The sequence below is a fragment of the Pistacia vera genome, unplaced genomic scaffold (assembly GCF_008641045.1).
Source record: "Pistacia vera cultivar Batoury unplaced genomic scaffold, PisVer_v2 Contig605, whole genome shotgun sequence".
NCBI lineage: Eukaryota > Viridiplantae > Streptophyta > Magnoliopsida > Sapindales > Anacardiaceae > Pistacia > Pistacia vera.
In genome coordinates this window covers 382,513-407,681 of record NW_022196452.1, presented here as the reverse complement: position 1 = coordinate 407,681, position 25,169 = coordinate 382,513, and the positions used below count along the sequence as shown (strand labels likewise).

General features: G+C 34.8%; 4 protein-coding genes and 1 pseudogene across 6 annotated transcripts; 2 read left to right on the top strand and 3 right to left on the bottom strand.

Annotated features, from left to right (window-relative positions):
• The first annotated feature begins 1,988 nt into the window (after positions 1-1,988).
• LOC116110535 lies at positions 1,989-4,564 on the top strand. 2 transcript variants are annotated; one of them, XM_031396740.1, is made up of 6 exons: positions 1,989-2,472; positions 2,625-2,744; positions 2,890-2,943; positions 3,217-3,380; positions 3,611-3,787; positions 4,200-4,564. In XM_031396740.1, exons 1-6 carry the CDS (start codon positions 2,104-2,106, stop codon positions 4,408-4,410), a joined length of 1,095 nt encoding a protein of 364 aa, XP_031252600.1. In that variant the 5' UTR covers positions 1,989-2,103; the 3' UTR covers positions 4,411-4,564. The 2 variants fall into 2 exon arrangements, with proteins under 2 accessions (XP_031252600.1, XP_031252601.1); XM_031396741.1 differs by having other exon boundaries at positions 2,371-2,472; positions 2,669-2,744.
• A 110-nt stretch (positions 4,565-4,674) lies between these two features.
• LOC116110528 (probable aquaporin TIP3-2) lies at positions 4,675-5,944 on the bottom strand. The gene is made up of 3 exons (XM_031396733.1): positions 5,788-5,944; positions 5,320-5,570; positions 4,675-5,235 (listed from the first exon to the last, which is right to left on the bottom strand). The coding sequence occupies exons 1-3, from the start codon at positions 5,918-5,920 to the stop codon at positions 4,849-4,851; spliced, it is 771 nt and encodes a 256-aa protein (XP_031252593.1). The 5' UTR covers positions 5,921-5,944; the 3' UTR covers positions 4,675-4,848.
• A 739-nt stretch (positions 5,945-6,683) lies between these two features.
• LOC116110536 lies at positions 6,684-9,073 on the bottom strand (annotated as a pseudogene).
• A 1,705-nt stretch (positions 9,074-10,778) lies between these two features.
• LOC116110526 (sm-like protein LSM8) lies at positions 10,779-13,559 on the top strand. Its single transcript, XM_031396730.1, has 6 exons — positions 10,779-10,896; positions 11,721-11,821; positions 12,471-12,511; positions 12,627-12,701; positions 12,945-12,997; positions 13,152-13,559. Exons 2-6 carry the CDS (start codon positions 11,785-11,787, stop codon positions 13,240-13,242), a joined length of 297 nt encoding a protein of 98 aa, XP_031252590.1. The 5' UTR covers positions 10,779-10,896; positions 11,721-11,784; the 3' UTR covers positions 13,243-13,559.
• Positions 13,560-14,439: 880 nt separating this feature from the next.
• On the bottom strand, positions 14,440-20,407 carry LOC116110522 (peptidyl-prolyl cis-trans isomerase FKBP43-like). Of its 2 annotated transcripts, none has more exons than XM_031396726.1 (12): positions 20,307-20,407; positions 20,129-20,202; positions 19,315-19,550; positions 18,904-19,043; positions 17,961-18,369; positions 17,410-17,640; positions 16,837-17,082; positions 15,502-15,772; positions 15,197-15,284; positions 15,062-15,103; positions 14,874-14,922; positions 14,440-14,771 (listed from the first exon to the last, which is right to left on the bottom strand). In XM_031396726.1, the coding sequence occupies exons 1-12, from the start codon at positions 20,317-20,319 to the stop codon at positions 14,687-14,689; spliced, it is 1,884 nt and encodes a 627-aa protein (XP_031252586.1). In that variant the 5' UTR covers positions 20,320-20,407; the 3' UTR covers positions 14,440-14,686. The 2 variants fall into 2 exon arrangements, with proteins under 2 accessions (XP_031252586.1, XP_031252587.1); XM_031396727.1 differs by having other exon boundaries at positions 16,837-17,073.
• Between the last annotated feature and the right edge of the window lie 4,762 nt (positions 20,408-25,169).

The window sequence follows — 25,169 nt, the reverse complement described above, 5'->3', positions numbered from 1 at the left end:
CAGCTGCCACATGCGACTAGTTTTCGTCGGTCTCCACCAGCGAATGACCACTAAACGGTTGCTAGAGACATAGGGGTTTTGTAGATTTGGAGATGCTGGTTGCAGTGGTGATGTCCAATTGCATTCTCGTTGCCGGAATCTATCGGAATCCAGCAAAGAATGACGAAAACCTAAGCCTGACGGCACCGGCAATTGGAAAGCCTAATGAGTCGGGAACCAGAGGGATTTTGGACGACGGACGATGGGGAAGGTGATGGAGGTGACCAAAGGGTTCGCCACCATTGAAACAGCCCAGATCCAGTGAAAACCACGACAGTGCATAGTCACTGAGGGTGTAATTGAAGTAATTTCAAAATAAGATGGTTAATTTTATGATTTTAGTAATTTAGGGGTAAAACATAATTTATTAATTTAGGGTTAAGGGTATTATGGTAATTGCACCCTCACTACCTTAAAAATTGTTAACAGTGTTATTTTAAGGGTCGGAATCTGGAATAAATGGAACTTGAGGTACCAATTTGGGATTTCATCAAACCTTGGGTGGGAATATGTCGTTTACTCTTTAAGTTAAAAAGATTAAGAGAATTTGCTTACTTCCAAGGAGCTATAATGCACTGCTTTCGATTTTTTTTTTAAAAATTTTTATTCAGAGGCGTTTGGGTCAATTTACGCGTACCTCGACTAGTTGAGTTATGTTGTTAATTTGCATGGTTTTTTTGACTATTAATTTTCATGAATCATCTGCCATATGATTAACTATATAGATTAAGGAATAAAACTTGCTAATATATATTTCTTCTTTTTTTTTTTTCTTTTTATTAATGTTTTATTTATTTACAGACTTTTGGCTTTTAGGTGTAGGTTGCATATCCTCTTATTCATCTGTAAGTTAGGATAATCTTCTCTTTGATATTTGCTAATTTATTCCAAGTAATAATTTCATTTAATCAATCCTTCATTGAAGACCTTGGAGGACATTGAAAACCTTGATGCCTCTGAAAAGTCACATGGTACTAATACTGGAATAATTAATTTTAACATTATATAGTCAAGATATAATTAATGTGATTAACTTATAATATAGCATTACTGTATACTTGACAGGAAATATGTATAATTTGTAGCTATGAAGGAGGAAATGGTTCCATGTCAATTGAAGAAATGCAGAAAAATTATCTATAATTAAAGCTCTCTCTGGACTGTGTGCCTGTAGCTGGGGTTACTCCTCTCAAAGAGGATCATTTATAGGCCTTTTTTTTTTTCTTTAATCTATTTAAAATTTTCTTATTTCACTTTACCAACCCTTGAAAAATAGGGTATTATGTAGGTACCCCTAAAATTTGGGGATTATTACTCATATCTTTATGGTTTCAAATTCATTATAAATACTCCTTTCGTTTATATTGAATGCAAGAAAAGCCTTATCGCTTTTATTTATGTCTTTTAATTTGTGTTATTCTTGATTGAGACATGTTATGACTTAATTTTTAATTATTCATTATTTAAATTTAATGATATATAAAGTTGAGATTAATAAAATAATTATTATGTTTTATAAAACATAAAATAAGCTAAATAATAACATATATCGAAGTTTTTTTAACATTCACAAGGTTTAGTGGGAGAGAATAAAAAGACTTGTAGATGTCAGAGTAGAATGAGTAGAATGAAATACTTATATTCTTATAATTGACAATATTCAAAACATAATTTTAGTATAATGTCTAATATATGGTTATTTTATCTTTTATTTTACAAAAAAATAAAATAAAATAAATATATGATATTTATCATATAATCGAATTATTGAATATATTAAATGATTTAAAAATATAAACAGATACCATTCAACTACAAGGGTGTAAGTGTTTTATTCTGAAACCTCTTAATTCTCTATCTTCTCACTAAACCTTAGGGGTGTCTATGTAGAAAAAAAAAACCGTTAGGACAAGTATTTCGTAGTTTACAAGAAAGAAACATATACATAAAGTCAGATCCCTACACCACACGAATACCCGTTTTCTATTTCATCAGTTTCCTTCAACCTCAAATCCCTTTCTCTGATTCTCATTGTTTCAGCTTAAGTTTAGGCGAACGCTTCAAATGGTAGTGAGTTTGAACCCCTGGCGTCTGAGTTTTTCTCAGCGACATTTCAACAAACAGGTACCGGCCAGAAATTTTCTAAGACAAATTAAGAGACCTCAAATACTTCCTTCGGCTTCTGGAGGTGCTTTTGGCTTAAGGGTGTTTGTAATTTCCGACTTACACACTGACTACTCGGAGAACATGAGATGGGTCAAGAGTTTATCTTCAACAAGACACAAGAAAGATGTTCTTATTGTTGCTGGTGACGTGGCTGAGACTTTCAACAACTTCATTTTCACAATGTCCCTCCTCAAGGATCGATTTCAACACGTGTTATTTGTTCCTGGAAACCATGATCTTTGGTGTCGTTATGAAGGGGTTGATTATGTAAGAACATTGTTCGCTTGGACACATTTCACAAAATTAACATATTTATTTTGCTGTTGATATTTATCTGATAGGTGTTAATTCAAAATGTATCAAATTATGATGCTTCCTTTTGAAATTGTCTGCTAAATATATAATGTCTTGTCTTTCAGCTTGATTCTCTTGAAAAGCTGAATAAATTGCTTGATGCATGTAGAGGACTTGGAGTTGAGACCAATCCGGTGGTAATTGATGGTGTGGGAATCATTCCTCTGTTTTCTTGGTACCATGAGGTGATTAGTTACTGATTTTGCATTTGCTTCTTATTTTCAGTACTTAGCTTCTTGGTTATTGGTGGCTTGATCAAAGTGGTTCTTTTTATCTTTCTGGGCTTTGTGGATCTATGCAATGCTTGATTGTGCATCTCTTATTTTGCAGAGCTTTGATAGAGAGAACGATATACCTGGCATCCGTGTGATGTCTTTGGAGATGGTGATTCACTTTCTTTTAGCCTCGTAAGGGTTTCAGAAACTTTGAATTTATAAAATCCTCATGAAACTTTTATTTGAGATAATGCTTGATAAACTTTGTTTTGCATGAGGGCATAGAATTTATTTTAAGTTATCATGTAAGCTAAATGTTTAAGCTAATGGTAAGTAGATTTAATTTGTTTATTTTTATTCATGTTTTTATTTCTCAACATTTGATGTAGTAGCATCAATTTTTTTATTCAATCAGCGCTCCTAAAACTAGTTTCACATGTAGGCATGTAAGGACTTTCAAGCCTGCAAATGGCCTGAAGATCTTTCAAACCGAGATACCTCCCTTGCTTTGTACTTTGATGCCATGAATGAAACAAAACTTGATGTGATCAAGGAGATCCAGAGGACATGTAGCCAAATAATCTCATTTTCTCACTTTGTTCCAAGGTTAGTCAAATGCTTTTGTTTTTGAACTACTCATAGACTGTTATTCAATAATTTCTTTTGGGAATATATAATTAGCTGGTTGTAGTTAGTAGCGAGACATTCGATGTTTACTGTAATTATATATAAGCTATAATCTCCTTTAATAAATGCCGATGATGACACTTTGTAAATGTTGCAAGGCAGTATAACCTTCTCCTTGGCTTATTGTTACTTGCATATCAATATTGCAGGCAAGAGCTATGTCCAGAGAAGAGGATGCTATTCTATCCAAACCTCCCCAAAATTATTGGCTCTGATAGTCTTGAGGTTCGTATAAGGTCAATACATGGGGTTGAAGGAGGGGTATCTGCCTGCCATGTCTTTGGTCACACCCACTTCTGTTGGGATGCTGTGCTTGATGGTATCAGGTATTATACTTCACCAGCCCACCAGTGAAATGGAGGTTTCTGAAAAATATTGTATAGCAAGTGCTCTTTTGCATTGAAGCTAATACAGTAGCAGTTAGGAACATGCAATTAAAGTTCCTTAAATTTAATAAAATGTTCTGTTTCTGATCAAAGAAGCAAAGGAAATTGTAGATAATATCTGCTTCAATTCTTTCAGAATAAAAAAGAGTGCACCTTTTCTGGGAATCACGTTCTCTTATATCATTGTTTCCTATCATTCATTTCGTCATTTGTACACGAGTTTACCCGAACTCCTATGTACACTGGGTTCAATCTTTCTAGTTTTTTTGTTTGATCTTGTCATAGCGTTGATGACAATAAATTCCGCTCTATGGCATTGTTGTTCTCAGGGTCTGATTGGATATATATGTAGGTATGTACAAGCACCGTTGGCTTACCCTAGAGAGAGGAATAGAAGAATGAATGGAGGTGAGAATTGGCTGCCATTTCGTATCTATTCTGATGGGAAGTATGCTGATAGACTCTCACCTTGTTACTGGTCTGATTACTATGCTTCTAACCCAAGAGCACCTCATAACACTCAACTTGCTCCATGGGTTGCCAAATTTTATAAACAAATATAGCTCACTATACAACTACAATTTAAGTAAATTTGTATATGCCTTCTTTCTATTTATTTCTCTGTTGTAACAATCTTGTCTACTCTCCAAACTCCCAGTTTGTTTTATGGGAACTTTTGGAGAAACAATGTCATTCATTCTTTGTAACTCTTTTTCATAAGGATATAAATAAAGTATAGATTTATATAGCATGGTATAATTTGTGTGTTAATGTGTGCCAATTAGAGCGAACTGGAAGGAAAGAGTAACAGAACGAAGAGTCTGGGCTTTTATTTTTATTGTCATGACGCAGGATAACAGTTGCACAAAGTGGACAGACTCGGAAGCTACCGACCCAATTGAAGAGATAAAGTACAGAGAAAGAAGATACGAGATGCAAGATGACAAATCAAAGAAAAAAGCAAAACAAAGCATTCATGTGCAAAAGTTACAATAGAAAAACTAGTAATCTTCAGGAGCCAAGGGCTGGTGAGTGTGATGTGGGGGCTCTGTTGGAATCACCATGTACTCATATATGAGTGCTGCTAGCCCTGATCCAATGAAAGGACCAACCCAGTAGATCCACTGGTTTTTCCATCTCCACCCAACAAGTGCTGGACCAAATGCTCTTGCTGGGTTCATGGCTGCTCCGTCAAATGGCCCTCCTGTCAAAACATTTGCTCCATATATGAACCCAATGGCCAGAGGTCCAATGATCCCCAAGCTTCCCCTCTTGGGATCAATTGCTGTTGCATAGAATGTGTACATCAAACCAAATGTTAACACAATCTCTAGCACAAGTCCATGTCCCTCTCCAACCCCAGATGCTACCCAAAATCCCACTGGTCTCTGCAAAATAACAACCAGTTGATGTTATTACACAATGATGAAGCAAACAATGGAGTTTAACAGAAGGACTGCTTATATTTTTACCATGCCGTTGGTGACAAGTCTCAACAAGAGAGTACCCACAATAGCAGCCAGAAGCTGAGCAATCCAGTAATAAACGGCACGGAGGACAGAGATTCTTCCTCCAAGAAGAGCACCAAAGGTAATAGCAGGGTTGACATGGCCACCTGAGATGTTGATACTCGCCGACACAGCTGCAAAAAGCGCCAACGCATGTGCTAGTGCTATCGCCACCAGATCAGAAGGTGTTGTGGTTGTAGCCTTGTATACCTTGTCTGCAAATTAACACAAACAACATGCACATAATATGCACCATCACCAAGCACCATTTCTTGCATGCATGCCTCAAAACTTTCACCATTTCATACTTTCAAGTCTGGATTTTAGCTTCACACCCGAAAATTTTCATACATTTATATGTGAACTCTTGTTATAAATTCGTATATGCATGCGTATAAAGATTAAGATGGAGAGTTAAGGATGATTATATACCTAGAGCGAGGATAGAGCCTTCGCCGGCGAAGACGAAGATGAGAGTGGAGATGAATTCAGCTAAGGTGGCTCTGATGGTATCCGGGTGAGCTACTTCATCACCTCTCCCAAATGTATATCTACGAGGTGGCATGGTGACTATGTATAATCTTGCCTTCGTTTGTCTCTCTTTGAAGAGTCTTTCAACAGATAGTCTACTACCAACAACAGTACTAGAGATCTCCTTTCTTTGAAAGTAGTATATTATACTACTGCTGCTGCTAATGCTTAAGCTTATGGTGTAATAATACTTTTATTTTGAAGTGGAAATAAGAGAGATGGTTTGTTGAGTTTCAGTTTTTGCATGAATGCGAAGTGGAATTTTAATGGCTTAAATTAGCCAAAGAAGGCTTGGAGTTTTGTGGGACACTTGGGGGGTTTTAATGCATGAAGGTTGACACGTTGGTGTATGTGTTCAGCTTCTGTTTCTCCAACTGGATTTGTTTAAACGGTGTGTCTCATCTCTATCTTTTCTTCGTTTCAATCTCTTCCTTTCTTCTTAAGCCACGGAAATGGTATGTTTGGCTATTGGAGTATTGGACTAACTTCAGTCATTCTTGAATGTAGGACTTCTTCAATGGTGAATAAGTTTTTTTTTTTACCTATAACCAACTTATCATATTATCTGTAAAAATTTATTAAAAATAAAAATTTCTAGAGGACGTCATAAACAATAAGTTTAAAGAGGTTGAAGATTCTCTTGGCCTGCAAACTTTTCATAATTTCATTAGAAGTAAAGCTGTCAGGTTTTGGAACATATTGCATACTTGAGATGCTACTTCTTTCATCAATGCCTGTATTGATTTTGAATTGAATTATTTGCACAAATGCAATACTTTAAAATTGAAAAAGATTGGAGAAAAAAGATTTCTGCTGTATATTTGCACACAATTTATGTTGTGGTTACATTGAGCCACAAGTTTCTTCAAAGAATTCTTGGATTTTCTTCTGGTTGAGTGGATGGTTAGACTATTTGTATAAAAGAATACAAAATAGAGTCAGTAAAGTTAGTGTCAGCTAAGAGCTCTCTCAGTTTCTGACCATAAATTTGGACTGTAAAATCACAAACTTCAGTCATTTTCTTCAACCTTTGGCTCAATTTCTTCTATTCTTCTCAATACTTCACTCATCTTTGGCCTTTTCTCTGGTGTCAAATCTGTGCATTCCAGAGCTAATTGTGTGAGCTTCAACATCTCTTCATGCCCTTCTCTTGTTGCTAATATTTCTACATCCAATATATCTGTTGACCAATCATTATTCACTACCATTCTAACCCAGTCAGAAAGATCATCAGTTGTTTCATCAATCCCTCCTGCAATTTCCCCAGGAATTTTCCCTGTTATAACCTCTAGTAAAATGATTCCAAAGCAGTAAACATCAGCTTTGTGTGTCAGCTTCTTCCCCTGAGAGAATTCAGGTGACTGGCCAATGGCTAGCTTTTCCAAAAATTTCCGGGAGGGCAGCAGTGGTAAGAACCCAAAATCTGAGAGCTTGGCATGGTAAGTTTGGTTATCTCGATGGATAAGAACGTTGGAGGACTTGAGATTTGCGTGAGGCACTTTGTGAGTAGGTAAAAATTGGTGAAGAAAGGCCAAACCCTTGGCTATATCTTTGATGATTGCCAATCTTGTTCTCCAATTCAAAGGAATTCTACCAACTCCTCTGCTCTCTGGCATCCACAATTTTCAGATATCAAAAACTTTTCTGAAACAATTAGAAAAAAAAAAAAAAAAAAATTAGAAAGGGTCCTTGGAACTGACCATGTAAGAGATCAAACAGGTTGCCGTTAGGCACAAACTCATAAATGATTAGCTTCTCTTCCTTGGAGTAGTAAAAGGAGATAATCTTTACAAGGTTTTCATGTCTCTTTTTCCCAGCAACTGCATCTGCTGGATAAATTCTTTTTTGCTCAAACCGTTCATGTTTTTGACTCTCTTCACAGCAACCAGAACCCAATTCCAGGGTTGCTTTGTTTGTACTGCCTAGCTTACCTTTGCCCAACTTCTGCTGATGCCCTTAGTAAATCATCCCAGTCAAAAACTGGTAGGTCCTGTCCAAAAATTCTAATTCCACCGTTCTCTCAGGATCCTCTGAGCTCCGCAAGTCGTCGTTTTCTTCTCTGATAACCTCCACAGACCTATCCACTGTTTGATAAAAGAAACAAAATGATCAAACTGCAAATTTAGAATCAAAATTTAGTAGTTCTGATGCTATTGATACAACTACCTTCTTGTTCCTTTTGCTTTTTCTTTTTCTTTTCCTTGCATCCTTTTGTAATAACACAAGAAAACAAGAATGACCAGGAAAGGAACCAGGGCTGCAGCAGCTGCAATGACAACAACACTCCATATTTGGAGACTTTTCTTCTTGCCCCTTGCTGGAATTGGAGGACTGGCTGCAGGTGGCGGCGTAATGATTGTAGGAGGAGGAGCTGGACATAAATTCCTCAAAGGAATCCCACAAAGACCTGAATTGTTATCATAGGAGCTCTCTGGGAACCTTTGAAGCACACCAGTTTGAGGGATTGGTCCTACCAGATGATTATAAGACACATTGAAAGCTGTCAAGGTTGATTGATTAAAAGCAGGAATCTGGCCAACTAAATAATTCTCTTGCAGCTCTAGCTCTCTCAGTCTTCCCAATTCAATGTACTGAAAAGGGATTTCCCCCGTGAACCGGTTTTCAGACAACAAAACATTCGCTAAGCTGACAAGATTAGTCAAATTCGGAAGCAAACCAGAGATAGAATTGTTCCTCAAGCTGAGCCTATTCAAGAATGTTATATTCTGCAAAAATGCAGGAGGGAGAACACCAGTGAGCTGAACACCTTCAAGAACAAGAGCAACAACATGCCCATTCGAGCAAGAAACACCAACCCATCTGCTTAAATTATAGAGACAAGGAGGCCCCGTCCAGTTTTTATGCAAATCAGCATTGGAAGTCACTTTATCTCTGAGGTCCAACAAATCCTGTCGTTCTCCAGGATAGTACTCGATGATCTTAGTTGAAGCAAGCACAACATTTTGTGAAAACAATGAAAACAACAACGCTAAAACAACTATCCTTCCACATAAAGTCATGGTCACGGCGAAAACAGCTGACACATGGGGCTACTTTTGATAATCAAAAGGGAGTTTCACTGGTTTGAGCATAAAAAAGATTACCCTGAAGTTTAATACCACAGATTGCGAAGTAAGCAAGGCAAGATTGGTAAGATTCAAAGAGTAAATGGCACAAAAGCGATACCAACAAAGCGATAACAACAACAAAGTGACAGCTTAGGCATCATTAAGGTTCATTATTTTTGACGGGTTGTTGATGATCATGAGAGAAAATGGATGGAATATTAAAATTAATAATGAATTAGAAGAAGATGATGGTTTAACTGTAAGCTTTCGTGAGAAGCAAAGAATGTCAAAGGGTGCATGGGAACTTGATTGATTGTCTGTGACAAAATGGAGAAGCACTCTTTCTAAGGTACAGCTCAACATCAATAATTAAATGGAAACCTTATATTATAATTTATGATGAGAGTTTGTTTGGTGGCTTTATTTATTTGGACTATATTATCATATCATCACAGTTGATGGCTGCAACTCTTGGAATTTTATTGATGGAATAATAACCTATTTTAATATGTAAGATGGAGATATATAGTTATATTTTTTAAAGTTTTTTTTAATAAATAAAAGAATATTATCTTGTTTTTATTGAAAACCCATTTGATTTGAATATATTTGTCTCCTTATGTAGGGAAAATAAATAATCTAGGAATTTAAAGAATTGTATAGAGTTTAAAGATGATTTGTGGAAATTTATTAATTAAAAAAATAAAAATAAAGAGTCTTAAGTCTCAAAAGAACTATCATAAAACATAAGGAAAAGGAATGACTGAAGGCAAATTAAAAAAAAAAAAAAAAAGTACTATGTAATATGTATAATCTATCCTCCAAAAAAAGGCACTAAAAATTAACCATATTGAGAAATAATAAACATAAAGCTCACTCTCATATTTTCCATATCCTTTGAGAATTCTCTCTCATATTCTTCCTTTTTCCATCAAACAATTTATATTAAATAATGAACAAAGGAAATCGGTGTAAGAATTTCACTATCTTCAACTAGGATACAATCCAAAAAATAGTCGAGGTGTACGTAAGTTAACCCAAATACCTTGATTACACACATAAAAAAAAAAAAAGATACAATTTAAAATTTATGCATAATTTATTAAAAAAATAAATATTAAAACAAAAAGATATATTTCAATGGAATAATTAATTTTAAAAAAATTATCATAACATAAAGTTTGAAAATAGTATAAAGTTTAAAGTTTTGACTTTTGTGATTTCAAGAACAAGAATGCTGAATTGTCATGTTTGGTAGGTCTTCTAATTTTCCTATATTGACTTTATCCTATTATAAAAATTAGAAGAATAAAAAAAGATGGTTAATTAAATCTTTAATGAGATTAGCTTAATAATAGATCAATGATTATCTATTAAATATTTTAAGGAACGTTACATCCTAATCTAATTAATTATGTTGTTAACTTAATCTCCCTATATTTTAAATAAAAATACAAATAGAAATCTCTCTTTATGATCGGATGACAAACCCTTTAGCTATTGGGGTTAATTATATCTATGTGGTCTTATCGTAAAAGAAGTACTTATTACATTTGTGCAATTAGGCCTGGATACCTAGATACCTAAAAACAAAAGATACAAAGAGACTCAATTAATGTAGTTTAAGGTTAATTTTTTTTTTATTTTTTATTCTTGCCTAAGATCTTAACCCGATCCAGCCCACGATGGGTTTAATGTCGGGCTAAGCCCTTTTTTGGTACTGACTACTGAGCTTGTGTCGGGCCGTGTAAGCCCGACCCAATTTACTCCTTTATTGGTATGGGAGGTGAGTGATAATTCTTAAAATAAAGGGAGTGTTCTGAAAAGCCATAAAGAAACAGTAGAACGACACGTGCACTGCACAAGTAAGAAGAGGAAAGAAGGGTTTATTCCTTGACACTTGAGAGACAGTTCTTCTCAGCTCCCAGCCTACGCGATTTCTGTAAGCTTTCTTCTTCTTCGTCGTTGTTTTTAGCATTTTAGGGTTTTAATTATCAAGCTCGGTACTTCCTTATTTTTAATTTTTTTTTTGGTGTTTTTTCAATTTCATGTTGTCGTGTGTGCGCCGTTTGGTATATGCAATGCGTTTCCTTTGCTTTAGTACTGGCCCAGTAATGCTGCCGGTGACGTTTCTGATTATTGTAGGTTACTGAAATAATGGTGTATTTCAAATTTATTGTCGTAGTGAATACCTGTTGAGCTTGGAATTCTTACCGGATTTGGTATCCAATACCATACCTCTCCAATTACCTATAATTTGATACTGCTATTGTTATTGTTTGTGTTGCTGTCATTGTTGCATTGGTTTGTTTTGGACTTCCAATGGATCCAATTTTGTGTTGAGTCGTTGAAGTTTGGATTCAAATCCGAGTTCAAATTTAAGAGGACTATATATTTGTCTGAACAGAGAACAGAAAAATAAATAACGCCATCATGGACTTTGGCAGTGAACTTTTTGGTGTTCCATATCTGTCGCAACACTTATAATGAAGCTTCTTAGTATCAAAAGTTTATATGATTATGCATTTAAGATTAAGACTAGACATGTGCTTGACATATATACCTTATTCATTTGAAGTGTGCTTGCTGATAATTATAGTTAACGGGTTTCTCGAATTTTTTTTCCTTTCGATTGGATATATTTCTTTCTGGTTCCCCTTTCCTCTGCCCCTAAACATGTTATGCAGTGAGTTTTTGGTAACTAGATTGTTGTTATATATCTAATCTGCTTTCTTTTTTCCTTATATGAAAAATTTATTTATGCAGAAAATATTGCTGTCAACCCATCTTGCCAAGGGTTTTCTGATTCAGGGGTTCAGGAAGTGGTACAATGTCAAGTGGCCCTGGACTTGAATCTCTTGTAGATCGTATGAATTCTTTATTATCTCTTGTTATTGCTGATTTCTTTCCTGTAGGCTATCTATAAGCTAGGGAACATGGCACCTAAGTCTTGAAGAGTTGAGGTTTATAAATTTACATATTAAATAATTATTGGCAAATTAATTCCAGTGTAAATAGATACTGATGGAGATCTAATTTTTTTAGACAATCTAGGAGTAGTTTTTATCAACCATTCACTCTAATTGATTTTTTTTTTTAAAAGTATATTAAGAAATTAATAGAGCTGCTGTGAGAAAGTGTTTTGTGATTAAATCACTGTTCAAATCATTTGGAAATTGTTCGATTGCGCGTTTAAGTATGTAGAACATAATGCAACAGAGTGATATATTAAGAATTGTTAGATAAGACATTTGCCTCATGAGTTTTGACAAAGTACAAGTTTTCTTGGCTTGTCATCTGTGTGTCTAACTAGAGACTTAAATCTTTTGGGTCTTTAGTGGTGCTTTCCTTGAGGTGTTTTAAGGTCCTCAAATGCTTTTTAAAATCCCTTGTTTTAGGTAAAAGTAATTACAGTTCTTTATGCTTCCCTATGCTTCATCCTATTCCTTTGGGTATTTTGTTGGGGCTAAATAAATTCACTCTCATTTATTCATTAACAGTTTCCTTTGTGTACAGAGACAATATCAGTCATCACAAATGATGGACGCAACATAGTGGTATGTAACAACATTTGTCCAATAATCTATATGATCTTTTAGAATATTAGTTCAATAGATCTTGATCTGGTTTCTGATATAATTTACTTACATTATTCTTTTCAAATATATGTAGGGAATTTTGAAAGGATTTGACCAGGCCACTAATATAATCCTTGATGAATCTCACGAGCGTGTTTACTCTACTAAGGTCTGCATCGTATCTCCATGAGCTTCGTTTTGTCATTGGTTTCCTTTTCTCTTGGTGCCTTGGTAATTGGAGGAAAATTGGGTTTTCACAATCTTATATACTTTTAGGAGTATGGATTTTCTGTTGTTTCCTCTGGTAAACCGAGAGCAGCAATATTATTTACCTGAGGATTGTTTTTGAAGCTTAACATACAATAGATAAATAAATAATGGAAGAGGTTTCTCACTTATTATGATATTGCAGGAAGGTGTTCAGCAACTTGTGTTAGGATTGTACATAATAAGGGGCGACAACATGTAATTCCGTGTTCTTCCTTTCAAATTTAATACTATTTTACTTTTCTTTTTTCCGGTATTTACAATTTGGTGGGGTGAAGAGCTCATCTGTTCACATGTAACTTTTATCATATTCAGTGAGTATTTATATATTCTTATCGCTTGATTCTTGCAGAAGCATTGTTGGAGAACTTGATGAAGAACTGGATTCTAGTCTAGACTTGTCAAATTTGAGGGCACATCCCCTCAAACCTGTTATCCATTAATGGATCATGGAAGCTATAGAGCTGTTGTTCACTCGCCGAGCATTAGGAACCTGTTTTCAGGAGTACGATAACAAAAGCGATAAACTAGACATTAGATTGATACTCTGAAAGTGTTCGTCTTTTTGTGTTAATTGTTTTCTATAATGTACTGATGTTTGTAGACTGGCACAAGATCTAATCTATGCTGAATCATTTTGTGATTGTGCTTATGTGAGATTTGGAGTATTCGCTTTTATGGTTTAGAATCTATCCTCTACATGTTATAAGGTTCATTATATTGTCTCCATATGCTGTCAAGCGTAGTGGCAAAGCATTATAGAATAGAATCTAAATTGAATAATATACTAATGGTTGGAAAGTGGGGTATTATATTGATTCATGCTATTGCTGCATTACTAGTTTAGTACTTTAGTTATGTTATTTGTTTGGTTTAAGCAATAGGATTGGATAGGCTTAATAACATTATCGGATCAATAGAATATTATCATATGATTGTATAAGATTGTGAAAGGTCAATGCATATTTGGCTCATTCATCAAACAAAATAAGATTGGATAACAAAACAACTCGGTATGCATATAAGAGCTTTTTGGGATCTCATAATGCTAATGTTATTAGGACGTGTCAAATTGTCAATAATGTATTCCTTAAAATGTAACTATCACATTTAGAAAGTGATAATGCCAAAATTATTGATGAACCATGTTGTCAATAATTACTTAACCAGATGGAAATACTTCTATTTCTGGGCAAAATGTGAAACCAAATAGATCCTAATTAAAATCAGATTTGAACTGAAACTTCATAAAAGCTTAACCAAATTATAACACCTAACTTGATTCCAATGTAAATATGCTTGAACAAATACAAAAATGGATATAGATCGTCTATATGACTCTTTAGTGTGTGAGAATGATACTCAAAACTATTCTTTACAACCAGCCTTGAAGCCAAGTTAAAAAAACTATAACAAGCATTAACAGAAACCAAGCTTTCCATGACAAAAATTTCAGGGTTGGTGTTTGCACTGAAATCAGAATTCAACCCTATAATATATGGATAGTATCACAGGTGGTGCAACAAAATTATTTATGGACTTTCACTAATTCCATATCAAACACCAGTGATGAGTTTGGTGGAACATTCTTACCATCTCCTTCACTTCCATAACTGCATCAGAAATAAGATATNACTTGATTCCAATGTAAATATGCTTGAACAAATACAAAAATGGATATAGATCGTCTATATGACTCTTTAGTGTATGAGAATGATACTCAAAACTATTCTTTACAACCAGCCTTGAAGCCAAGTTAAAAAAACTATAACAAGCATTAACAGAAACCAAGCTTTCCATGACAAAAATTTCAGGGTTGGTGTTTGCACTCGAAATCAGAATTCAACCCTATAATATATAGACAGTATCACAGGCGGCGCAGCAAAATCATTTATGGACTTTCACTAATTCCATATCAAACACCAGTGATGAGTTTGGTGGAACATTCTTACCATCTCCTTCACTTCCATAACTGCATCAGAAATAAGATATGTCTTCAATGAGAGTAACGTCCAAAATTGAATCAAAAAGGAAAACTAAGTACATGCATTTCAGAAGAGTCTCGATCACATACCCCATTGATGGAGGTACAAAGATCCTTCTTTTCTCACCAACTCGCATGCCTGATAACACAGATCAGTTTATTGATAAGTTTCACAAGAAATAGCAACAAATAGTTTGAAAAGTTATAACCAAGCAGCATGAGCATTCAATTAGACAAGAGAAAAAAAAAAAAAAAAAAATGGGTCTTCATAATTATACCTTCAAGACCAACATTGAAACAATCTAAGACATCCTTCCCACCTGTAATTACAAACATAGTCAAAAGTATAAGAAATAAATATAAACAAATCATCATATCTTTGCAAACTGAGGTTTCATCTAATAAGATACCACCTAAGCGAAACTTAAATGGAGTGCCATCAAGATTGGAATCAAACACTTGTCCATTCTCCTTTAATTTCCCAGTGTAGAGTACACTGATCTGCAACCAAAGAAAGGTTATTTGAAGTGACAATTAGTTTCTTTAATATATTTCTTTTATTTGCTACAGAAGAATGTTTAAAAAAGAAAATTAATATTTTGGGTAAGCTACAATTGAACACAAAGACTCAGCCCAAGAAAAAGTAATAAATTTCAAACATATGTTAAATAAAATAACCATCATTTAATCAATTAAGCACAGATCCATGCGGACTTGCCTTTTTTCCCGAGGTGGCGACTTTACCATCTGATTGTCCCTTTTCTAGCTCCTCAATTACCACTTCATTAGACAAGGTCCTAAGCTGAGATAACTTGCTATCAGAACTCTTTTCAGTATCCGTAACTAATCCACTCTTTTCATCCCTAGATAGCAGAGATATTTCCATATCTGTAATCTTTCCATCCTCATTGGTTTTCCTTTTCTTCTTTTTCTTTTTCTTCTCCTCAGATGGATTTTCACCAGCTGATTGAACATCATTGTCAGAAATCCTGCATTTAATAAGCAGAGAAACATTTCTGTAAATACAAAGTTGATGTAAAATACACAGAAATCTGTTATTGTATAAAAGGGTAGCATACAAGACCAGCAAGTATATCAAATCAAGATATTTGTGTTCGAGTCCCACACCGACTAAGCACGCTCAAGCCTACTAGTTTACAAGAGGGGATAATTCTCCAATTTAAAAATGCCTTATTGGGTGAGGAGTTATACCCACCTCAAATTTTATCATGGTATCAGAACCCAAGTTCAACTGAGTTGAGTGCTTGACCAACGGATGAGGAGTTAGAGCCAAAAACTACCTCCATCAACAAGCATGACCTAACATATGGGCTTGATTGTGAGGGGGAGTATTAGAGTCTCATACCGACTAGGCACGCTAAAGCTTACTAGTTTGTAAGAGAGGGAAATTATCCAATTCAACAAGGTCTTTTTGGTTGAAGAGTCAAGTCCACCTCAAATTCTATCATGATATTAGAGCCCAGGTTCAGTTGAGCTGAGTGTTTGACCAGCGGATGAGGAGTTAGAGCCAACAACTACCTCCATTAACAGGCATGACCCAACATATGGGCTTGACCGTGAGAGGGAGTGTTAGAGTTTCACACCGACTAGGCACGCTCAGCCTACTGGTTTATAAAAAGGGGTAATCCTCCCATTCAAAAAGGTTTTATTGGGTGAGGAGTCAGGCCCACCTCAAATTTTATCAATTTGAATGCATTTATGAATTTGAGTAAAATGTGATTTTTTTTTTTTTTTTTTTTTTTGTTTTTTTAAACAAGAAACTAAAACCTTCGTATTACAGTAAAAAGATCTAAGGAGATACAGTTGTGGATCAGGTGTCCACAAAGAATAAAATAAAGCAGGAAGCGACTAATTCTACACAAAGTACAGAGAGTAATTATCCCTCTTTTGTACCAAAAAAGCCCATAAACTATACAAAATCAACCCAAAACCCTTCCCAATTCTATACAAACAAAATAATTGTCCTTCCCATGTGACTGAGCTTGCACAAGTAAAACTACAAAGAATCTGAAAAGAAACCAAGAATACTCACTTATCATTAGCTTGTTTCTCATTTTGCTCATTTCTCACAGGCAGATCCTGGTCCATGCTGTTGGGCTTCACCTCATCTTGCAAGGCGCTATCCTCTATTGTAACATTGGTATGGTAATTACTGTCAGCTTCAAAGCTTTTCTCTGCATGGTCTTTCCTTTTCCTCTTCTTTGGCTTTGCATCACTTTCAGGACCCATCTGGGTAGAAGCTGGCATGGAATCAGGTGGCAGGTCAGCACTGTTGCCACTAGATTATATCAGAAAAAGTTGAAGAAAACAAGAATCAGTAATCAGATTTGATTTCATGATTAAAAGCTTTGCAAATACACACACACACACACACACACACACATAGAGAGAGAGAGAGAGAGAGAGAGATTATATAATGTTTTCTTTACATCTTTGAGAAAGCCATTATCAAAATCCAGAACTTCAGGGTTTTGCTCAAAGTGAACTTTAAAAGTGTTCAATTTGAATTACTCCTTTTCTTAATATATTTTTTTCACAACGATTGCATATATAAAGACTTCTGGAACGCAAGAATAAACCTTATTAAAGAGGGATGAATACTCACTCATAATTAGAAGTCTTTTCATTTTCTTCATTTCCCAGAGACAAATTTTGAACCTTTTTGTCAGCCTCTGCATCATTTTGCTTGGCTTTATCCTCTTCAAGGACATTACAGCAACCATCAGTATTGATATCTTTTACCCCTTTAGACCGTGCTTTCTTTTTCTTCTTTGGCTTCGCACCATTTTCAGGGATCACCACAACAGCAGGCAGCACAAAATCACCTGAGTTAGGCCTGCTTGAGTACATTAACAAATGAAGAGAAAGATTGGTCAAGGAGAAGAATAATCAATAATACTCGACACAGTAGCAGACAAACAATAGAAAATGTTGTCACAAGCATCAAAATAGGCTCTTTTAGTCGTGTTAACATTGCATGTGTAAATCCACATGAATTTCCTTCTCCAGCATGAGATCAAAGCTTTTACAAGTAAAAATATTATCAACATGGCTTGTTGTAGAACCTCAAAACTATAGCTTGTAGCATGAACCTAGTATAATTCATAAATGAGAGGAGTTAAGCTTCCACCAAGTACCAGTTACACAGGCTCTCACCTTTTGGGCTCAGCATTGTCAACAGCATCAACTTTTCTTTCCATTATAGTAAAATAATGCTCTTCCTTGGTGTCACAGTTGATTGTCTCACATCTTTTCTTGTCAGGTTTTTCTTCTGCTTCAAATTTTCCATTCTCAGTAGCAGGATTGGTATCACGATTTTTCTCAATTCTTTCTTCAGCTTCCAATTTTCCTGTCCTAGTAGCAGGACTACCCTTGCAAAGGGAGGAAATTGGCAACATGTCTTCACTTTCGCTGTCCAGCGCCGTTGTATCATTGGCATTGGTATGTTCTTGAGCACCAACATCATCATCAGTCTCACTCAATTGGTACTTCTTCCTAAGTCGTTTATGGCTGTCCTTCACATTCTTAGGTTTTCTTTTGTCCGGTGTCACTTCAAATTCTTGAACTAAAAGCATAATGGTAAACAGTGAAAACCTTCAGATAAATGTTGCTTAAACTAGTATATATTTCATATGCTAGGTTTAGAAATATCAACTCAACTGGAAAAACGATTACTTTGATATGTTCAATTTTGTCCAATCTTCTTGTGCAAGATTTGAAGGGCAGCTAGAATTACTCAGTTAAAGAATAATGTCTAGATGATAAGAAAATTCCAGACATCCTGATAAAAGAATTTTTAAAATTGAACTAAGATCCATGATCAAATTTGTTTGATGTTTGACAAATCATCTAACCAAGATTTGTGACCACAATTGTGAAGCATACACCAAGATAAAAAGATTTTGAAAACAACAGTCACCCCAAACAATTTGAAACAGTTAAATATTCTAATGTATCAAAACTATATCATGATAGATAATCATGGATCACTCAATATCAAAATATACTGAAGAACTATCCTCAGTAACAGTGAAGGTGTGAAGCTGATATCATGAGTCAATGAAAACAGTCAAAGAAGTAGACATAATGCTAAACATACCTTTATCACCAGAAAGAGGAGAAGGTGGGAAGAGCTTTGGATCACTGTCATCAATAAAACTATCCTCATACTTATCTTCATCACTACGGCCCGTAGATCTTTCTGTTTCAGTGTCTGCAATATCTTCTCCATAGGATTCGCTAACAATTATAGTAAAGGAAAAAATAGAGACAATCCCATTCCAAAAGTTAAAAAAAAAAAAAAAAAAAAAAAAATTTACATATTTACTTCTTTTAACATAATCTACAATTGGTTTCTGAGATAAATCAAAATAAAGGAAAAGAGCAAAAAATTAAATGTAACTTAGGTCTCCAAAATTAAAAGCCAACGATAATAGATTTGAATGAAGTTTATGAGCTCAATTCATTAAAGAGATGTAATTTTACAGGGTCAAAAAAATTAAAAGGATACGATTCGTCATTAAGATTATAGTGCCTACCACCACTACCCAAAAAGTAACCAGTGAGATGAACACTTCGAGGGCCAATAACTGAAAACACAACCTCATTAGCCTCCTCAAATTCCAAATTCAATTGACAAGACTCGGCCTTCTCAGGAAACAAAGAGCATAGGAAAACAGGACTCTTGTTTCCTACATTACACTGAACTACACTTTTCTTAGTAGCATTACCAGTCCCAAGTGTTGCCTGAGAATAACATTCATGCACCATTATCAACCAAATGAATAAAAACAAAACCCATTTCACATTAAATTTCATAGCCACCAAAATTAAAATGGAACTGAAAACAATAGAATACCTACGATAAACCAAAGGGCGAAGCCCACTTGGTAAATCTTTTCAAATTTCTCATTCAAGAACATAAAGTCCCCAACAATAGAATATAAACCCATTTCACCAAACCTCGAATCATAACAAATACATACAATTAGAGGAACGCTTCAGTACCAAGATGCTAATCTCTAATCAATTAGGTTTCAATAACCCACAATTTCATATTGGAAACTCAACATCACTTTAATAATGAAATATGAATTACAGCACAACATTATCTTAATAAAATACAATGAATATCAGGTAAACAGTATCGGTTCAGTAGCCTAGTTGCTACTGCATGCAATTAATAAAACTAAAATCAGCTCAAAGTAGTAGTACTCCAACAACGAAAACTATACGAATTGACATATATAATTGATTATAAAGTGAAAAGGATTTCTTTTCAGAGAAGGAAAAAAAAGTAAAAAAGTTTGGTTGTTGAAGTTTACCTGGGAAATGTGAAGCCTATCTCTTGCATTATCAGCTATATGAGTGAACGGTTTTCCGGGTTTCACTTCAACTCCTGCAACAGTTCAAATAAATCTTTATGTTATTGTTTACCAAGTATAATCAATGAAAAAACCACATGAAAATGAGAAGAAAGAAGAAAGAAGAAAGAAAGCTAACCCCAGAAAGCCATGGAAGTACAAGAAGAGAAATCTCCTAAACCCCTAATTCTGTTTGAATGATTTTATAGTAACTCAAAACCCTCAGGGGCTGATGGTGATGCTGGCGGTCATTTTACGATTCCACCGCACGGCATGTCAAATATGGCGCAACTTGGACCGCCAGGACCGGCCCAATTTAATTATTAGCAAATATTAAGAAGGTCTGGTAGGTTTTAAAATTTACAAAGACGCCCAGTTTTTTGTTTCCTTTTGCTCCGTTAGGATGAACACATCATATGAGAGATCTTAGGAAAATTATTAAGTGGTCCCCAGATTTGGTCTAGGTAACACTTGGTCTAGTATAAATCCTAGTTAGTAAATACGGGTATGGCAAAAAAAGGGTACGGGAATTTTATAGGTATAATACGGCAAACGGTGAAAAATACGTTTATAAAAATTCGGCCATAAAATTTGGGTACAGGAAAAATACGATACGGGTATATACAAGTTTAATACGGTGCATTGTCAATAATACGTTTTGAAAAATACGACAATATCAATCTTAGTTTTAACACTTTTATGGATTACCTAGTTAAATAAGCTTATTCTTTTTGTTAAATGACCTTAAATAAGGTTAAATAATAATTATTATAAAGAATAACTGATATTTAAATTATAGTCTTCAGACTCAAACACAATATTTAGCCATGATTCTTTACTAATTTAAAACTTGATAAGTTTGATATTAAATACAACCAATCTTAACTTCTCATTAATCTATTAAATTATATTAAATCAAGAACTAAAATTTTGTCTCACAAATCTATATAAAATATTAGTGTTACAATACCTATAATATATGACTTTAATTGTTTATCATTTATTTATTTATTTTGATTCAATAAAAGTGAAGACTACTGGATTACTAGGTTGAATATCAGTTATTCTTTATAATAATTATTATTTAACCTTATTTAAGGTTATTTAACATAAAGAATAAAATTATTTTAATATCATTAATCTAATCTCAAACTCCTTTTCTAATCTCTTACGCTATAAAAGAAGACAATATAATTATATTTTTATAATAATTATTATTAGGAAACCCCAGATATTTTTTGTTGGATCCCATGTTACTAATAAATCATCACTTAATTTAGACCCTACACGTCACAGATTGCTTTGGGATTCTGAATTTGGACAAAATAATTAGATCTTGTCCCATTCCACTCTTCTTCTAATGGCTATTTAATTTCCACTGATTTTTATTTCTTCTTCCCCCACCAAAACGACGTCGTTTCAATCAATTTTTTTTTTTTTTTTTTTTCAATCATTCGCTAATAATTCGCGTATAATATGCGTTTTATATGTGAATTATACGGATATCTCAAAAATTTGTGAATAATTCGACACCCATATAAAAAGTATGTAAATATGCGTTTTATACTCGTATTTACTAACTAGGGTATAAATTTTCATCTATTAAACGATCTGAGGAACTTTTGTTTTAGTGACATGAAGCAAGGTTTTAAAACCCGACCCGGGGGGCAACCCGGCCAAGCTATTGGGTCACAGGTTTTATGGGTCAAATGATTTGACCGACGGGTCAGATCGTGACATCATCATGCTGATGTCAACATGACATCAGCAAATGTTTTATTTTTATTTTAAAAAAATGCAGATTTTAATTTTTAATTGGTTTTTTTTTTTTTTTTTCTTCTCTGCTGTGCTGGTTTTGTCGAATAAAAATGGGGAAGGGAGAAGAAAAAAGCTAAAAAGGGTTACTTTTAATTTTTAATATTTTACTGTAGTAACCCAGGTTATATCGGTTGGATCGGTGATTCGTTGTAAAAAAATTGGTTCAATCGCGGGTGGAAGCGGGTCAAATACTATTTTCGGTTTTTTACATAAACCAACCTGATCTAGCCACCAGTTCTCGGTCAAACTAGTTCAACTAGCCAGGCTGGGCTAGGCTTTAAAATCATGCATGAAGTAAACATTCAATTTGACTCAAGTTCCTTTGGCAAAAATTTAGGGATGAAATTGTAATATATGGAAACGTTAAAATAGGACAAATCTTATTTACCTCCAACATGTTTTACAAATAGCCAAGTAAGTCTTCATTATCATTCTCAATAGTCAATACAGCTTACAGAATTAATATATAAACCATTCAAAGGTGAAGAGCACTATAATTTTTACGCATGTTTTCACACAATTTTTTTTTTTTTTTTTAACACCAAGAAGCAAGTTATGGCCTCGTTGACCATGACCTAAAGGTAAGAAAGTTGTCACATTAACCCATAATATAATGTAGCATTAAATTTCCTTCTCTTTTTTCAACCTTATGCACTTCGAAGATTAAGGTTAATAGCAATAACTCCTCTTAGATAAATCAAATAAAAGAATTCCTTTATAGAGAAATAACAAAACCCTCCATGTCATTAGTTTTTTTGTATTAAAATAAACAGTAAAAAGACAATTAAGTAACTATTTATTCACTTATCATGTTATAAACTCTACAGAAAACTAACGACTAACTAGCTGTGAGAAGATTTTTGTAATTTTTGAAATCTCAAAGGAATTTTGTTATTTAATTAAACCTCTAGGGTTGAGATAAAGCCTGTAGTATTTATATATTAAAGAGCTGCTTTGTATGGTACCTTAAAGTGCAGCCCCTTATTTAATTACTTGCAAATTTGGTCCATCTAATGATCTATTTGTTTTAGTCATAATTTAATTGGTCAGCCCTTGCAATGAATAGTACCTCGTTTTGACTAAATGGTGCTAAATTTTCTCTGCACTCTATAGATTAATTTGAAGATGTGAGCTTTTCTTATTATACACCAGCCCCCTATCCGCTCCGCATAGTTTATTTAATCAGCTCCTTTGAAGTGCATCCTGTTATATCATTTCGCAGTCAATTATAAGTTAAATAGCAAAGATGTGTTCAGAGAAATTAAGCCTTTGAACTCAATAAACAGTACTCCAGGTAACCCGAATTTAGCAGTTCACTAGCAGAAAATATCTCTATTGATGCGATTTTTCACACCAACGAAAAATACGTAAATCTCGTGATGAAACCTACGCAAGGGTTTGTAGTAAACTGGTGTCTTAATGCTAGATTAATGCTAAAATGATAAATAAAAACAAAAAAACATAGAATTTTTAAATTGATTTGGATGCAAGGTACAACTCCTACGTCCACTGTTATTTAATTGCTTTACTTGTGTATTTTTAAAGTACAAGCAAGCTCAAATCTTAGTACAGATGAAACACTTTTTACAAAAGATTCATTCATTAGGGTGAGAGACCCGTTTATATATTGTTCCCTTGCTAGACTTACTGGTGAAGTAATCCTTACAACGAGTGACACATGGCCTGGGGTGGACTTACACATGAAGTAACCTTCTTATAAAGTAACACACAACCTGATTAACAGTTCAACCTTGAGACTTACCGTTGAAGCAATCTTTGACATTCTTACAAGTGAAATAAGCCTCTTATGAAGCGACACGCAACCTCATGACAATACAACCTTGGGACACGTGACATGAATCCATGCAATGTGGATTTACCGCACAACAACCTACTAAAGTAAATATAATTCCAGAAGTTTGTGACATTTAGCCCTTCCCTTGGCTTTTAGAAGTTAACTTATTGTAAACTCCCTTACCAAGTTTTGTAATTCCAAAAAAATTTCTTAATGTTCTGCCAAACCGTTAGTGTTTCGAAACAAAAATCACCCTTTATATATATAACATCCCATTCTCATTTAGCAAGGCACAAAACCAGGACAGTAGTGTTGAATTTTAACTATAGACTTTTATTAAACGATAATCGATGAAATTATAGCATTGCCATCATATACTACAATAATATATTACAAGTCCAGAATCATATCATCATAATTATTATGCCTGGAAAAGTAGGCCTAACGCAGAGCCCTGTCAGCGTAAGTGGTCAGAGCTTAGGTAAGTCCAGCAGCCGTTTAGATGCAGCCACATCGCACGCTGACGCAAGAGGCGTGCTCCTGCTAGTGTAGTAGGTGTGCATTAAGCTGGTGAAAGGCGGGAGGTGATCCACGTGTCCGATCCCTGCAAGAATCGAGTAAATCACTCGAGCAGGTGAATAACGGGACGTAAGGAAGGATTTGGATGGCAATCTGACCCACTCCCTGATCTAGTAATCATTACCTCAATTCATCCCACTATAAACAGAGGGCTTCTCTCCCGTTTTTGGGATTAGCTAATTTCTCTCTGGAATAGCATACATATTTTCTCTTTGTAATCACTTGTAAATCAGCTCGCTGAACACGACCTGACCTCAGTATATTAATACAATATCAGTGGACGTAGTAGTCACTTGTTTAAGCATCCGAACCACTTTAAACATCGTTCCCCATCTCTTATCCATTCTCATATCCCCATTCACGTGTGTTTTCTAAGTCAGTTCAGCATTTCACACGTGCGTTTAGTTGGTGTCAAAATCACGCATCAACAGTTTGGCGCTAGAAGGAGGGGCTAATTTAGTATTCGTCCTTCATCAGGAGAATCTCTAACTAGTCGGTCCTGCAACAGTAAATGGCTTGCGGATTTGAATTTGAACGAACCAACCATGGTGAGGGAGAAATCCCTCAGGTGCAAGAGGACACTTCTTTCGAAATGCCCCCAGTTCCGCAAAATCTCGTGGGGGATATTTCTTCAAGCTCACGACTTGACCCAACCGTCATGAGCTACCTGGAAAGGTTCAACAGTACTCTTCAAATGGTCAACCAAAGGCTGGACCGTTTGGATTGGGTTGCACCACCCGAATCAAATGAGGCGGTGCCACCTCCTAAAACGCCTACAGGTCACATGAAAGCGCGGAAAAGGGTGATAGC

Coding starts and splice junctions, on each gene's coding strand:
- LOC116110535 (XM_031396740.1), top strand. CDS start 2,104: ATGGTAGTGAGTTTGAACCCCTGGCGTCTGAGTTTTTCTCAGCGACAT. Junction 2,473..2,624: donor GTTATGAAGGGGTTGATTAT/GTAAGAACATTG, acceptor CTTGTCTTTCAG/CTTGATTCTCTTGAAAAGCT. Junction 3,381..3,610: donor TTTTCTCACTTTGTTCCAAG/GTTAGTCAAATG, acceptor TCAATATTGCAG/GCAAGAGCTATGTCCAGAGA.
- LOC116110528 (XM_031396733.1), bottom strand. CDS start 5,920: ATGCCACCTCGTAGATATACATTTGGGAGAGGTGATGAAGTAGCTCAC. Junction 5,571..5,787: donor AGGCTCTATCCTCGCTCTAG/GTATATAATCAT, acceptor GTTAATTTGCAG/ACAAGGTATACAAGGCTACA. Junction 5,236..5,319: donor GACTTGTCACCAACGGCATG/GTAAAAATATAA, acceptor GTTATTTTGCAG/AGACCAGTGGGATTTTGGGT.
- LOC116110526 (XM_031396730.1), top strand. CDS start 11,785: ATGTCAAGTGGCCCTGGACTTGAATCTCTTGTAGATC. Junction 11,822..12,470: donor ACTTGAATCTCTTGTAGATC/GTATGAATTCTT, acceptor CTTTGTGTACAG/AGACAATATCAGTCATCACA. Junction 12,702..12,944: donor AGCGTGTTTACTCTACTAAG/GTCTGCATCGTA, acceptor ATGATATTGCAG/GAAGGTGTTCAGCAACTTGT.
- LOC116110522 (XM_031396726.1), bottom strand. Junction 19,551..20,128: donor ATAGGCTTCACATTTCCCAG/GTAAACTTCAAC, acceptor TGTTATTCTCAG/GCAACACTTGGGACTGGTAA. Junction 17,083..17,409: donor GAAAAGACTTCTAATTATGA/GTGAGTATTCAT, acceptor GATATAATCTAG/TGGCAACAGTGCTGACCTGC.